A 15,088-nucleotide genomic window follows, 5' to 3' on the forward strand; every position below is an offset into this window, starting at 1 on the left:
TGATTAACCCCCCCCCCCCCCCCCCCCCCCAAACACACACACACACACACACACACACACATGCACACAGAGAATCTGTAATAACAGGTTTCTACATCTTGCACTTTTGTTGTTATTTCAAATAAGAAGAGTGCTGACATAGTCACTTGATTCATCGCTTAGTCGTTTGCTAGAAATCAATTTATTATTTTGATAAACGATGAATAGTTTCTGTTCAGTGGAGAAACCATTTGCTGCCACAGCATGTTTCTGATTTTTATCAATAACATCAAGAAGTTTTTTTTGTCTGCTGGTCAGTCAAAAAAAAAGTCATTTTAAGACATTACTTTAGCTTTTCTTCTTCTGATTCCAACAATTTCCAATGAATCCAATGATGTAGCTGCAGTTTAGACTAAAGGTTATAGACTCTGATTGGCATGTGGTCCTTCTCCTGTCTGTCCAGTTTTGTGCTTTACTCATCAGATCACGCCCTTACCCACACGCACACACACATGAACATACACGACACGAGCGGCAGGTGTCAACTGAACACACCCTTAGACTTCAGCGCAGGTATGCAGGTGTGTTTCTACAGTACTTCGCATGTTGAACTGTGCCACACTCGGACTGTATAGCTGTAGCTGAGAGGGCTCAGTATTACGGCTCAAGTCCTCTTGGTGACGCTCTGCTGACATCACTGATATTCCCCACTCAGCTCCTCGCATCAGACACACGGAGCTCCGCCGACTCTCTCTCTCTCTCTCCCTCTCTCTCTCCCTCTCTCTCACACACACACACTCTCCGTCCACACTTTGTTTCCCTGTAGCTCCGCTCGTCTTGACCAACACGCACCATCACACACACAGAAGCCAGCTGCCGGCTACCTGTGCGCACTGCGGCCGGCCCACACTGGGAGGGGTTTGACTCTTCCAGTCATTAACACGTTCAGAGGAGGACTGAGAGAAACTGTCCAGACTGAAGAGAGGGACAAACACGCAGACACAGAAGGGGGAAAGAAAAGCCGCAACTTGGCTCGTTTCAACCCGGCTCGCGTGAACTGAACTCGGAAGTTTCTCGGCTGATCGGCAGAAGGAATAATTTGGAGCCCGGTTACCCCACATAGCGCTGTTGTGGATATTTACGTCCACCTTGTCTCCTGTTTAGAAGAATGGCGAGAGATTACGCAGCGCGCTGCCCGGTCTCTCCGGTGAGAAACACTTGGCTGGTGGCGGCAGCGATCCTCCTCGCGGCTCAAGGTAAGACTAAACGACTCGAGCTGTGTTTGATAACCTCTGAAGCTTGTTCAGTTTTTACCGCCCCTCGCGCGCCCTGATCGGGGGGCACTTCCAAGCCGCGTCGCTGGCGTCCTGGGAGCGCTGCTTGTTTCACTGTGTCACGTCCCCTCCTCTCTCTCTGGCTGGTGTTCGGTGGACAGTCAGACCTGTTGTAAAAGTTTATTATCGAAGCACTCTTCCAGAACTGTGTTTGGAGTTTCAGTACGCCATGACACGCAAGGTGTGGCTCTCCTGGTTTGTGGTTTTTGTCCTAATTCCTCGCAGCTTCAGACGGCAGGTGACTGCGCAGGGAACCTAATCCTCTCTGAGCCTCTACAAACCCTTCCAACACAGTTGACCTGTAATCTGTGTTTACCTGTTGGAAAAGTGTAACGTAGGGAAATATGGGGGGGCGCAATCACAACCGCAGGTCTGATTACTAACCATCAGTATAATGGCAGAAATTGCTCCTCATTCTCCAGTGCAACAGGGTGGTGATGGGGAAACTGTCGTACGTCGCTTATTGTCTGTATATCTTGACAGTTAAGACCATATCCTTGATTTTAAAGTGGAAACACGTTGTCGGCAGGAAATTGTGAATTGCTCGACCCCTACTCTTCAGGTGGCCCTTATCAAAAGCCCTTGATGAATATGCACAGTAATCCTATAATAAAATGCAGGGAAATATGGCAGTACTTATACTCAGTAGGGAATAATAAATCCCTACTGGAGGAGACAATTTAACATCTGTTCTTACAATACACACACACATACACACACACACACACACACACACACATATATGTATATGTATATATATATATATATATACCATAAATGATCAAGGTTACAGAGCAAGACTGATATCTGAATTTTAGAGTCAAAAATGATATTGGGCCAACATCATACCACTCCCCCTCCTTTTTTTGGTAACATTAACATTTCAGATGACTTGTTGACATTTACACATAGTAGATAAAAATTAAACAAACATTTAAAACTTGAATTAAGCAAAAGAAGGTTCAAAAACAACTTATAACCATTTCTATTTGCATATCTGCCAGTATACGCAGACACAGATAGATCTGTGATAAGCCAATATTGGCTGATGTTATCGTCCTGATGATATTCCAGTCAAGCTTTAAGGTAAAGTTGCTGTCAAATGATGCAATTAAAATGCAAGACTCCGTATGAATATATATGGTAATAGCTTAGGAGATGAAAGCACCTACGTTTATGTCAGTTACTTGCTTTTTTTTTGAGCAACACAGAATGCAAAATGTACCCAAAACCCCGTTGCAGCAGTCTAGCCTAGTAGTTTAGGTGGGGATTGTAATACATCATAAAGTTTAAATGGTGACAGATAAGCACCATTGTGCAGTAAATGACCATAAATGCCATAGATAAGGTTACTGTGAACTCATGATTGAGTGACGCAGACTCTTAACGGCGATATTGAGGAAATATTACAGTGATGACAAACTAAAAGATATAAATAAACTTGCTAGTGATTACCATAGCAACACTTTACGTCCTTAATAAGAACATTAGAGTGATAGATAGGGAGATAATCATAACCACAAGCTATGATAACATCACTAAAATGCACTGCTGAGTAACGCAGACGTGCTTCAACTCCCAACAGAAACAATTTTCTGAATTCCCCCCCCCACTTTCAACTGGGACCAACTACAAAATTCATAACAGCGAGCAGTCAGGCAACAGTGATCGGCATAAAAATCTATGAGCCTGCTCTGTCAGCATGAATCTGTCAGCCTGTTGTTTTCACCTGAGTGTAACTAGTATCATCTGTCAGAGCTGTCCCCAAAATTGTCACCAAGGAATAAGAAGATGGGTCATTATGGAGCCGGGAGATATGTCGTCGTCTTGTGTGTTGACACGCCTTGGAGACATGCCTGAGAGATCAAAGCAAATGGGAGGGCAAGTTATTTCAAGGCCATGAGCCGCAGAGCCCTCCGTTGCATTTTGCCGTAGCATCTGTTGCATAATACAGTAGGCGACAATGTGAACTGTTATTTTTACTGACTGTACAAGGCGAGGGGAAGATTTAATCTTGATTGGAATTTGCTTTGTAATGACATTCTTTATGTCCATGAATTAACCGAGCAATGTAAGCCAAGAGAACAGGAAAACTCCAGTGTAATAACACAGAAATGAAGAGCGCGGTGCTGGAGACCCCGGCGCTGTAAGGCATATAGCACAGGTTGGCGTGAGGATGACAGATACTCAGCTGAGACTCTGCTACATTAGGCCTGTATTGTTGAAAAGCTGTCAGATTGTCATGACAGTATCCCCACAGGTTATGAATTAATTTGAACACGCAGCAACACAACTGTCTTGTCAGAGGAAAAACCTTCCACAGTCACATTTCAGCTACTTAAACGGTGATTTCCTGGCACCGAAGGTAGAATGTGCTTGATCATACAAGATCGTCCTGGCATGTATAACACTTTTCAGGGAATGGTTGAAGGCGGGGTTGTGTGTGTGTGTGAGAAGATTGATGAGCTCTGATTTTTTTTTTTTTTAATAAATGAGTGTTCATGAACAAAAGAGTCAACTGCAGTGGTGAAACTTTAACCATGATGTATAAACAACCAAGCTAATATCAATGTGCAGCTATGATAATAAGTCACTTCAAGTATCCTCCCCCCTCCCAGTGCTCGTCTCTAGGGATGCACCGACTCCACTATTTTAGTCTTGATACTGATACCGATACCTGGGCTTTGGCCATCGGCCGATACCGAGTATTAATCCGATACCAACGTTTAATTAATAAGCTGTATGCCTCACTGTGTGCAAGAGGAAGAGGATCATTCTTTTATGTGTAAGGCATCATCAGGCTTGACTTAAACATTACTTCTCTAACTTTGTAAAACAAAACGGAACAAACAAATACATAGATTTCCTGAAATGTTATTTGTGATTAAAATAAGAAGCAACCAGCACATTTGGTAAAAGATATTCATAATTAACAGGAATTACAATTCAAGGGTGAACCTTTTTAAATGCAGCTACAAATTGGTCAGGAAATTAAAATTCCAGTATAAAAACGATACAGCTGCAGCAAATGAGAACAAAATGTAAATATCAAACCACAATTAAGCCACAAACTAGTGTAGATTCACATTATTAGTACACACAAGTAACTTTGTAAAAACAAAACATCCAAAAGAAAGAGGAATCCAAATTCTTTTTAAACGTAATTAAGTTGGTTGTGTTATATTTTGCAGTGCCACCGCCAACCCTTGACACATTAGCTTTGCAGATATTGCAAGTAGCCGTGAACTCATTTGCGTAGCAAGCGTGAAATACCTGCAAACAGCGGACACTTTGTTGTTAGCTCCCTCCTTCTTATGACGTAGTACGCACATGTAGACGTAAACATAGAATTGAATTAAACCCAATTATACCCAATCCAGCTATTTGAGTCGGTATCGGACCGATATCTGATATCAGCTTCGGACTGGTGCATCCGAGGCCCGACCCTGTGCTGAAATGTCAGTGATGATGAGCCCCTCTTGACGGCTTGGTGGAGACGAAGGGCTGATTAGCTTATCACTTGGAGAGCAGGTGGCCAATGATTATCATCCTGAGAGCAGCGCAGCCTGATTATCGAGAGCTTTTATTAATGACTCATTTTCTGCCCTTGCATTACGCCATATTGCTGTTTTGTTGTTTGCATATTTGTGTAGCCAGTTCAGTGGCTCTGGTATAGATTAGTGTTTGGTTTCTTCCCATTTAGGAAACCACTTCAGAAGGCTGTGATGATGAAGAAGCCTTGGAAGCAATAATTAACCTGAGTTAGTACCTTTTTAAACCCCAAATAACTAACTGCTTTAGCCTTCCATGAGGGGGGAAGCAGGCACATTTTATATTAATAAAATATACACTGGTGTAGTATCTGCTTAATTTAAAATATCAGTTTTACTGTTGTAATTATGAAGCATAAATAACTTTTAAACTAGCATAGAATTCAACACATTCATCCGTGAGCTGCCCGGTAAAGCCAGTTGTGTGCTTTTTGGCCTTTGGGCTGGAGCACAATTATTTTAATTTTTCTCTGTGCAGAATGTTTTAGTTGATTAATTATTGGAACAAGCCTAGAGGCTGAAAATCGACCATTATTTCAAAAGCAAAGGGCAGTTTAAATAAAAATGCCAGTCATTTTCTCAGTTTAACTAACGGATTTTTTTCATTTTGCATAAATCCTATTTCAACCCCCACACAGTCTACCTGAACCCCGAGGTTGGAAATGATTTGGAGCCTCCGCCACCTTTAAAAACCAGTCTGTGGCACAGATGTTCCAGCCCCCATTGTGGCTGATGGCAGATAGACTAAATGTCAAGGAGTGTGTCTCTGGAGAAGTGATCTTTGTGTGTATGTGTGTGTATGTGTGTGTGTGTGTGTGGAGAGGGTTGAAGGAGGAGTGGTTGTCATTGTTGCCTTGAGACTTGATCATAGGTATCATCATTGAATTGAAATGTCAATGACAGTGTGAAGCAGCTGGATGCTTGCAAGAATCTATTTGTAGGGGCTTAATGATATGTTTTAGTGTATATAGCGTCTTTTTTTTGAAGGCTTGTTTATAAGAAACTTTGCAAACTGCTTTTAAATTGCACTTTCTCGAAAGGTTTGAGTGTTTTAGAGGGGACATATGCATATTTCTGGGGCTTTACTGGTATATCTTTGCATGATTTACAGTTCAAAAACTCTTATTTATCATATACTGCTCCTTTATGCAGACCCTCGGTGTGAAACAGGTTGTTTTAGCACCTGTCTCTTTAAGACACTCCTCCTGATGATATAGTAGTAGGATTTCTTTTTCTCATTCTTTGCTCAAAATGTCAACTCCTCAAGTACATCTATACAGGTTTGAGCGGAAATCCAATCCGGAATATATAAGCGAACAACATAAATAACCCATGAAGTTAACCTTTGCATCAAAGACTGCAGCCATACGTGGGCATGCACATACGATCTGATGTCAGTTAAATGGGAAACTAGAAGCAGAACAGGCTGAAGTCCTGGCTTTTGTCTTTCATGTAGGGTTTTTACATATGTTTTGGAACTTTGACTATGTTTAACATAGACATCTGACATTATAACAGTAATGAAATGACAGAAAATCACAAAAAAAGCATGATATGACCCCTCTTGAAGACACAAAATATCTTGGAAACACAGTACTATAATCACAACAAAAAATGCAATAAAATATGAAAAAGCAAGGGTCCAAGTCATCCATGCTGAATATAATGATGTTTATTCAATGGCATCATGAAATAATGATTTCGCCTCTTAATCCAAGAGCCACCACATTAAAAAAAAAAAAAAAAAAAAAAAAACCAAGCTGCTGTGTGAACCAAAAATAAGCTGTTTTGGGTTCTGAACGGCAGTTAAAGGCGCTTTGGCCCCAGACTCAAATGTCAATGACTCTTCCTGGTGAGACATGGGGTGATAATCATCCCCTCGAGAACAGGCCCGCTGATGCTTATTGAGAGCTTATTAATGACTCACACCAACACAAACTGCATAGTAATGCTTGGCTACTGCTAGTGTCGGAGCCAATCTGTTTTTCATTGTTTGGGTTGTCGTGTGTCTCTCTCTCAAGAGCGGCGATTTTTGGTGACTCTCACCCAGAAAAGCCCGCTATCAAGCCCTGCTGCTGCTGAGAGAATAGCTTTTCCTCTTAATTACAGCCTTTTCTCCGATTAATTGACCAACTCGCTCATGTTGTTGCATCACATTGTGCACTGTGATTTGTTTGCCTGCATTAAATTTAAGTTTGTCTTTTTTTTTATTTTCGCCCGTGGGGTTTTTTTTATTGATCATGGAATAAAATGTTAATGACTTCCCACAATTCTTTGAGGGCCGATGAGCGATGGACTGCTAACTTTTATATTGCAGGGTCTTGCATAATGCTGTTTGCTTGTTTCTTTATAATCAAAATAGATTCTTGATGCTCTTATTTCTAAAATCTCCACTTCAGCCCTTGCGGCCAGAGGTAGAGGTTGGGTTGGTAGGGCAGTTTCAGAGATTTTGAACTGGTTGTCATGGATACAGCTTTTGTGGATGAGACAATTTCACATCCCTTTGTTGTGCAACCATGTGCGGTGTGTGTATTTCTTTGTGTGGACCTTTTTTTTTTTTTTTTTTTAAAGAAGCTAGCTTTAATTAGGGGGAAGAGGTTGGACTCCGGGTTGCTGTAATAAGCTCCATCAGTCCGGCTTGCTGAGTGTCCAGGAAGCAGGTTTTAATTCATCACTCTGTCTGCCAAGAGCCAGCAAGCATGTGTCTGCACTTGGTCAGCGTTTTTTTTCTTTTCATTCCACTCCTAAAGAAATGGGTTACTAAGCAAATTCCAGATCACATTTCTAGGAATAAACCGTATCATGGATAACACCTTGGCATTCCTTAGTGATTCTTTAGCAAACAGGTGTCAGTGGGAAGAGGGATTACCGAGAGTAGCAACAGGAACGGGGCCATGAATCACAATGAAGCTGATCCAAGGATGGTCAGAGGAAGGTTTTTTTTTAACTTTCAGCTTTCAGGGTCCATTCAGCTTTCACTGTGTCATGAATGGCTTTGCAGATCGCTCTTAAATTCACGCCTGAGCACTCTATCTCAAACATACAAACACTGTCAATGTGGCCACCCTCCCTGGTTTGACTTTTACCACCATGCAGAGTAAAGAAAACTTCCCGCCAGCCTTTCATGCCCGGCTCCATTTCTCATTTTCCCTCATTCTTTTATTCACCCCTTTTCTTTCTTGCTCAGTCTTATTCTTCCGCACTCTCTTTCGCTGTCATTCTTTTGCTCACGACCCTATTTTCAGCTGCCCTGGCTGGCTGCCGTTTTGTGGCGGCTCCCAAGTGGGGGCCCTTTTGTTGAAACAGCTTTTGGTGGAATTAAAAAGGGTGCCAGTACATCCCCCCCCTCCTCCCCTGTGTTCCTCCCTTCTCCCTCCTCTCTCCGTCCACTCTGCTGCTCTGAGTTCATCTAGGCCTCATTGTTTAGAAAAGAGAGGGGGGTAAGAGGGAGAGAGGGGGGAAATTCAAAAGTGTGAAAATGTTTAGACAACCAACCCTGCTATGTCTCCTGGTCTGTCCTGAGCTCACCCGTTCCACAGACCACGGCCACTGGCCCCAGAATGGGGGGGGGGCATGAGGCTTTTTGTCCCCCTTCTTTCAGGTGTTATGGTAATAAAGTGGTAGCCATGGGTATTACGGTCATAGCCATGATGTCTAAGCCTTCTCTAACATGTTGGACCTTTTAAATCCAATCAAAATCAACCGTTGTGTAATTCAAATGAAATCAAAGTGATCTGACATCCAATAAAATCTGATTGTGACATGTGTGTGTTTGTTTGCCTAACTGCACGTCCCAACTGCTGTCTTTGCTGGCTTACTGTATGTTACGTAGGTACCAGGCTAGGCTAGCTAGCTAACAAAGTGAATGAACCATCAGCTAAGCCCACAGTGTCCTTGGTTGATAGGTTATTCTCAGAGTGAAACACACAGGGATACAGGGTCTGTATCAACAGGAGCCAGGATGCTCCCTTGAGTCAAACATGTTTAGTCACTCATTGGCAGCCCACTGCGCTAAAAAAAGCTGCTACCATTTTGATCTGTAAGTACCCTGATGAGAAGAGGGAATGCATTTCTTACCATATTTTAGATGCACAAAAACGGTCGGCTAGGCTGAGATTGAAAGGAAGTCGATGTGAAAAAGTTCACTAGCTTATACGTCAATCAAAGCCGGATGTCACCCCACTCATTCCTGTGCCACTGACCATAGCCAGTGGTGTCCATCCTCCCCTCCTAAACATTATACACACTAAAAACATTAGTTACCTTACTCCGAGCAGTGGAGACATGAGGTTGGCATCAGAGGAGCGGAGGCTGCGGGAAGGAATGTGGTGGCGGAGCAGCAGGTCGGTGAGGTAGGAAAATGAAAATTGCTTTTACTGTCTTGTGTGTGGGAGTGCAGGGATAGGTCAGGCTGTGATGTGACTTGGTGACATTTCCCGTCGTACCCATGTGGGCAATTAATAACCGCAGTAACATTGTTTGCTTCGCTTGTATCATTATGGAGCCTTTAGGCGGGGTTTTTATTCCTACAGAGAGAATTGAAGTTGACAGCCTTGCTCAAATTATGTGCTGCATTTACTGAAACCTGACCATGCTTGGCAGAAATTCTTTTAAAAAAGTGTGAAATGCATCAATGCTAACTATAGCAGGTTCCCAAAGACATGAGAGCAGGATGCAAGGTACTGCCAATAAAAAAGTGTTATTGGCATTGCTAATAAGATGCAGACCCTAAGTGCCAATTTTCATTTTAGGCTCTTATGGCTACTTGATTTATATACTGTTAACAATACAGCCAGGTCCATTTAGGACTACTTCATCCATCCGATTGCAACAGATTCTTTTTGAGTTCATATTTTTGTTGACAAAAATGGAGAAAATATTCAGTTTAATACAATCTAGTACCACATCATAATCAGGTACATCCTCCAGAATGGCAATTAACACTTATCTGGCACAGTCTCAACCCAGGCAAGTAGCATTTAATGCAGTGCTGTTGTATTGGATTGCATTAGACTGTAGAGGTGTTGATTTTTTTTTTTCCTGTATTTGAAAAAAACATTTTGAAGTACCATTCTGTCAAAAGGATGTCGTTTTTTTTGTTGAATTTGTGTAACAGATGAGATGAAAGCGTCATAAGAGTCATTGTCGGTGCTTTGTGTAGGCAGAGTACTCAGATGGGGCCACTTCACGCATCTACACAAACATGTTTACATGTGTTTTTCCCATTTAGCGAAATAAACCAAGGTTCAGTAGGTTTGAGGCAGCAGATTTACCTCAGTTTGAGCCTGGAAAATCCCTGCACAAGTTTATATGTATGCTATTGGCCCCACACACACACACACACACACACAAACGTCAGGTAGGAGACACTGTACGTTTTTAAACCCACTGCTAAGTATCATCAACTGCCATCGTTTCGGTGGCTTTTTGTCAGTTTGAATTGGTCATATCCTGTTCTGTTCTGGGTGATTGGTTGAATAGTGAAGGCTTTTTCATTCCTGGGGATGTACAAGTCACTGAAGGCCAATAAGATAAAAAAGTCAATTTCCTGCCCTGGTTCAAGTGCTAACACTAGAAAGGCCAGGCCATTGTCAATTGTTTTCAAATGTGCCTGGGACTATTCCCAGAACCCCTTTCTTTACAAACCTTTCGTAACAGATATTAATAATCATGCCAGGAAATAAGTTATTTATAGTATAACTTCTGTAACCCCCTCTTGTTCTGACAGCTTTTTGGCCTTCTTCTTTGACTCCCAAGAAGTATTACACTTTCTAATATTCTGCTGCAAAATGCGAACCTGCTCTACATTATGTGAAATTCAAAACACTCAATGAAACAAAGCATGGAAAGTGGAGAATCTTAATGTTTTTTTTTTTTGGAGTGAATCAAGAAACTCAACACCTCACTGTAGTAATGCAAATGAAATTGGGAAAGAATAGAGAGAGAGCATTAATTTATCTCTGCTTCCCCCGTCCATAAATAACCGCCCTGCTCTGTGTAGCCTGGAGACTGTTAGCAACAAGTTGTGGAGGTCAGCATATAGCCGGCTCACAGAGAGGGAGTTAAAACGAAACAGGCCTAAAGATTAGGATTTGTGTGCAGCTAACAGTCTGGCTCTTCTCTCACCTCCGTTAGCGTCCTTGGCTGCTTCAATATCACCGAAATTGACAGCATCGCCTCTCCATGCACATGTGTGTGTGTGTGTCGATGGCAAGCGTCTTGATCGACTGTGTTCGCTTTGACAGTGTTGTTTCTCATTTGCATAACGCAAGCTAACATCTCTCCCCCCCCTCACCCTGTTCACAAGTGACTACTGTTCACACAGCAGCACATTTCTATGCAAGTCACATGCACATTAAAAGAGAATACCGGTGTCATTTAGAGTTACAGCCCATTTACTACCGCCTCCGTCTAGTGTACGTTTCCCCCCAATCATTCAGGAATGCATGCCATATGTAATTAGATCATTTTTTGTCATTTTCAATATACAAGCTGTGGTTATTTCAAACCTGTCTTGAAACGAATGGCTGTCCTGGCAAACAAAGCAGCCAAATGTAAAAAAAGACATGGGACATGGATGTCACAATCAAGTTTGTCAGGCCGCGTGTTTTTCAGGGATTATTTCCTGTCGTGACTGACAGAAAAGAGATTTGTAAAAAAAGAACCAAAAAAAAAGAAATTGTCTACTATTATAGTAACAATGGTTCCTGTCGGCCTTCATTTAAAGGAACTGAAAGTTCAGTGAGAAGTCACTGAATGAGTGCACTGATATGAAAACTCTCCATTCTGAGAGATTTAAACAATTCACAAATAAAACAGACAAACTTTGACACAGGAAGCTATTAAATAGCTTTTGAAAATGGAGAAGAATGAATGGAAGCAAATACAGGATTGTGTTTGCAGGCACCAACATAGACAGGAAATAGAAAAGAACAACACAGGCCTATGGCACAAACCGAACTTCTTGATGTTTTAGCCCTGATTTTCTAAAAAAAAGTCTCAATCTTTCCACACTGTATTTCTGAATTTAGACAATGTTTTTAAATAAGAGGATATATAATATATAGAGGTGTAACGCTCCATGCAGTTGTACGAAGAATACGCTCTGTAACCCAAACAACTACTGTCAAAATAGTTTAATAAGAGTATAATAAGTTTAATATATAGAGTTGTACCTCAGATGTTTTGGCGGCGCACCACTCAGCTGTAGCATGGAGAGTCTGCACCACTACTACACTACCTCTGACTGATATATTATTATATATGACATCATTAGATCATTAATACTGGAGCATAAGTGTGTAAGTAGCATGTTACTGTTGTAGCTGCTGGTGGTGGAGCTAGTATTGAGCTACTTTATATACAGTTAGACTGTAAATCAGCATAAAACAGCTGTCAGCAGGTGTCCTGACTCCTTGCTATAAACAGAAAGCTTGTTTTCCTTTTCCACTGCAGGACAACTCAACAGTTTCAGTAACAGTTTCCAGTTCAGCATAACTGAACAGTTTCAGTAACAGCCTCCACTGTAATACAACTGAACAGTTTCAGTAACAGTTTTGGGCAGTGAGTTATTGTTGAATGTTCACATTTTTCAAAGTAAAAGACAAAAATATTATTTTCTACCTTTCTTTTTGTTCTTGATGTAGTGAAATTGTACCAAACCATGACCCCAAAACCGAGGTACATACCGAACCATGAATTTTGTGTACCATTACACCCCTAATAATATGTATTTACAGAAATATATTCTCTAATATAAAAAAACAGGTTAGACATTTTGTGCACATACCTCTAATGGTAACTAGCCTTACAGGGGACGTACTATTTCTGTTGTTTATATACCATTATGACGCTTGATGTCCATGTCAAACATGGTCAAAGTTCCAAAACTTGAAGTGAATGTATATAAAAATTATGCCTGCAAGACAAAAGCCAGGGTTTCAATCTGCCCTGCACGCTTGCTAAGGTTGTTTGCTTTGTCCGCTCTCATATTTCAGAGCAGATTTGGGCTTGAACATGTACTGATGTATTTGAGAAGTTTATATTTCAGGTAAAGAACAAGAAGAAGAATTCTACAGCTATTGTTTGTTTATTTGTTTGTTTGTTTGTTCACATCGGGGAGGGGGTGGTCTTAAAGAGACAGAAGCTAAAACAGCCTTTTTCAGACAGAGGCTGAACTATGGGGCTGCATAAAGTTGATGTCACCACCTGTTCTTCTACCTACTGGACAGTAGCTGATGTACACCAGGCTGGTTGTACATTACCGGACTTGGACATGAATATAAAAATGTAAGTTGCCCTGGAATAAAGCGGTGTTATGTTGCTTAGACCAGGGTTATGCCAGGCTATTCAAACCCAAGATGTCCCCAAGTGTCTACAACCTCACATGGAAATACTCCAGTCATCTAGTGACTCATTCTGTCTTCATTTACTCATAGTTTAACCACAAAGTCAGCACACATCCGAACCGTACACAGACACAGATGTACAGACAGGTTGCCCCCCCCCCCCCCCCCATCCCTCACCTCATCCCGCCGACCGCCGCTAAACCTGATTAATTGCTTTCGTATCCCTCGCTAATTCAGCTGTTGATTTAGTGATTCACCGCGACATCTGCAGCACAATGCTTTTGTCTTTTATCTCTTTCTTCTCTATCTCGACACCGCAACCACCGCTCTTCACCCCCCGAAAAACACCCCCTTCTCTTTAACTCCTGACTCTCCCGTCTCTAATCTAAAGCGAGGGGTCACCTCTTTACTCATGCGACGCGTGGAGTGGATTTTCTCTCGTGAATCCGAAATTGAGTTTTTCAGACACAAAAGGTTGATGTTCTTTTTGACATTAAACTATTCATTATGCCAGACAGATGCAGACACCTGGTCTTTTGGCAAACGGCGACGGACGTTTTCATTTGCATGATAGAAATACATAATTCTTTCTAAACGCAGGATTTTCTATTTTCTTCCTTTTTAATAGTATATCATTGTCAAATGACTTGAGATATTGCCTGGTGCTTTTCTATAGGCCCTGTGGGCTTTCTTCTCACTGCTCCGCTCATTTCATTATTTCTCCTCCCTGCTGCTTTTGATGCGAACACTTACCTGTCAGTCATCCAGAAGTATCTTTGGCTTGGTTTCCCTTTTTTTTTTTTTATATACAAGAGAATTGAGTCCAAGTCCTCCTCAGTCAGACCCAGTGAATGTGCGAAACAGATTAGCGAGGCTTCTGCTTGTAAATATCTACAGCTGAACATCTGTCATCCTTGTAACTGCTGTGTGTCATTGTCTGCACCGTGTGGTTCAGGGTAAATGTGTGGTCAGATTTCCCAAAACAAAAGACCTGTATTTATTGTGTTTTGTGTATGGTGATTAAAATGATTCACATTTCTTGGAATGAGCCTCAGTAGTGTAATTATGATTAATTTCTGAATAACAAGGAGGTCCAGCTTGCAGCATTTTACTGGAAAAAAAGTAGTACTGATCAGCATTCAGTTGGACAGAGTGTGTGTGTGTGTGTGTGTGTGTGTGTGTGTGTGTGTGTGTGTGTGTGTGTGTAGATCTGTTTCTGTCTGTCACAGTGACTCATATCCTCCCCCATCACACAGTCCATCGTGGCTTTGTCACTAACAGAGGGAGCTTGTCAGTGCACATGCACACACACACCGAACCATCTCTGTGACATCTATTCCCTTTAAGTCTCCTCTCCTCTCCTCTTCTCCTCTTCCTCTTCTCCTCTTCCTCTCCTCCTCTCCTCTCCTCTCCTCCTCTTCACACACTGAAATATTGGAAATGGATCAAAGCCAAATGGCACAGGGATTAAACAGCTCACATGTCAAAACCCCAAGGAATCATTAATGACACAAAGTTCTCTTCAGTGGCTCAAAAATTCATTTACAGATGATAACCATCATACCACCATAAATCCTGAAGAGAAAATGTTTGAAAAGATGATATTTTACAGGCTTTCCCAGTTTTAAAATGACAAGGAACGGCGTGGTTTCACTACCTCAGCGTTTCCTCCAACCTGATCGAGGACTTAATCACATTCACCGGTGCGGAAACCCTACTTCACTTTGTCAAGTCGTTATTATAGAAAAAGAACACTAACGAACTAAAGGGCTTAAACTGAAGAACAGAATCCAAAAGCAATCCTATGGTTGACAAATAATATTAAATTAGCTTGGAAACAATGAAGGAAAGTTTAGCCGGCTAACAAAGGGAGTAA

The 15,088-nt window shown here is 41.7% G+C and overlaps 1 protein-coding gene across 3 annotated transcripts in view; it reads left to right on the forward strand.

The window, feature by feature from the left end:
• Positions 1-750: 750 nt before the first annotated feature.
• Positions 751-15,088, forward strand: part of pvrl2l (PVR cell adhesion molecule related 2 like) — a 296,803-nt gene continuing 282,465 nt past the window's right edge. The window contains exon 1 of one of the 3 annotated variants that reach the window (XM_067612167.1): positions 751-1,235. In XM_067612167.1, the coding sequence (XP_067468268.1) occupies positions 1,148-1,235 (88 nt within the window). In that variant the 5' untranslated portion in view covers positions 751-1,147. The remainder of the gene's footprint in view (positions 1,236-15,088) is intronic. The other 2 variants (XM_067612170.1, XM_067612169.1) reach the window with 2 other exon arrangements.

The sequence above is a fragment of the Thunnus thynnus genome, chromosome 15 (assembly GCF_963924715.1).
Source record: "Thunnus thynnus chromosome 15, fThuThy2.1, whole genome shotgun sequence".
NCBI lineage: Eukaryota > Metazoa > Chordata > Actinopteri > Scombriformes > Scombridae > Thunnus > Thunnus thynnus.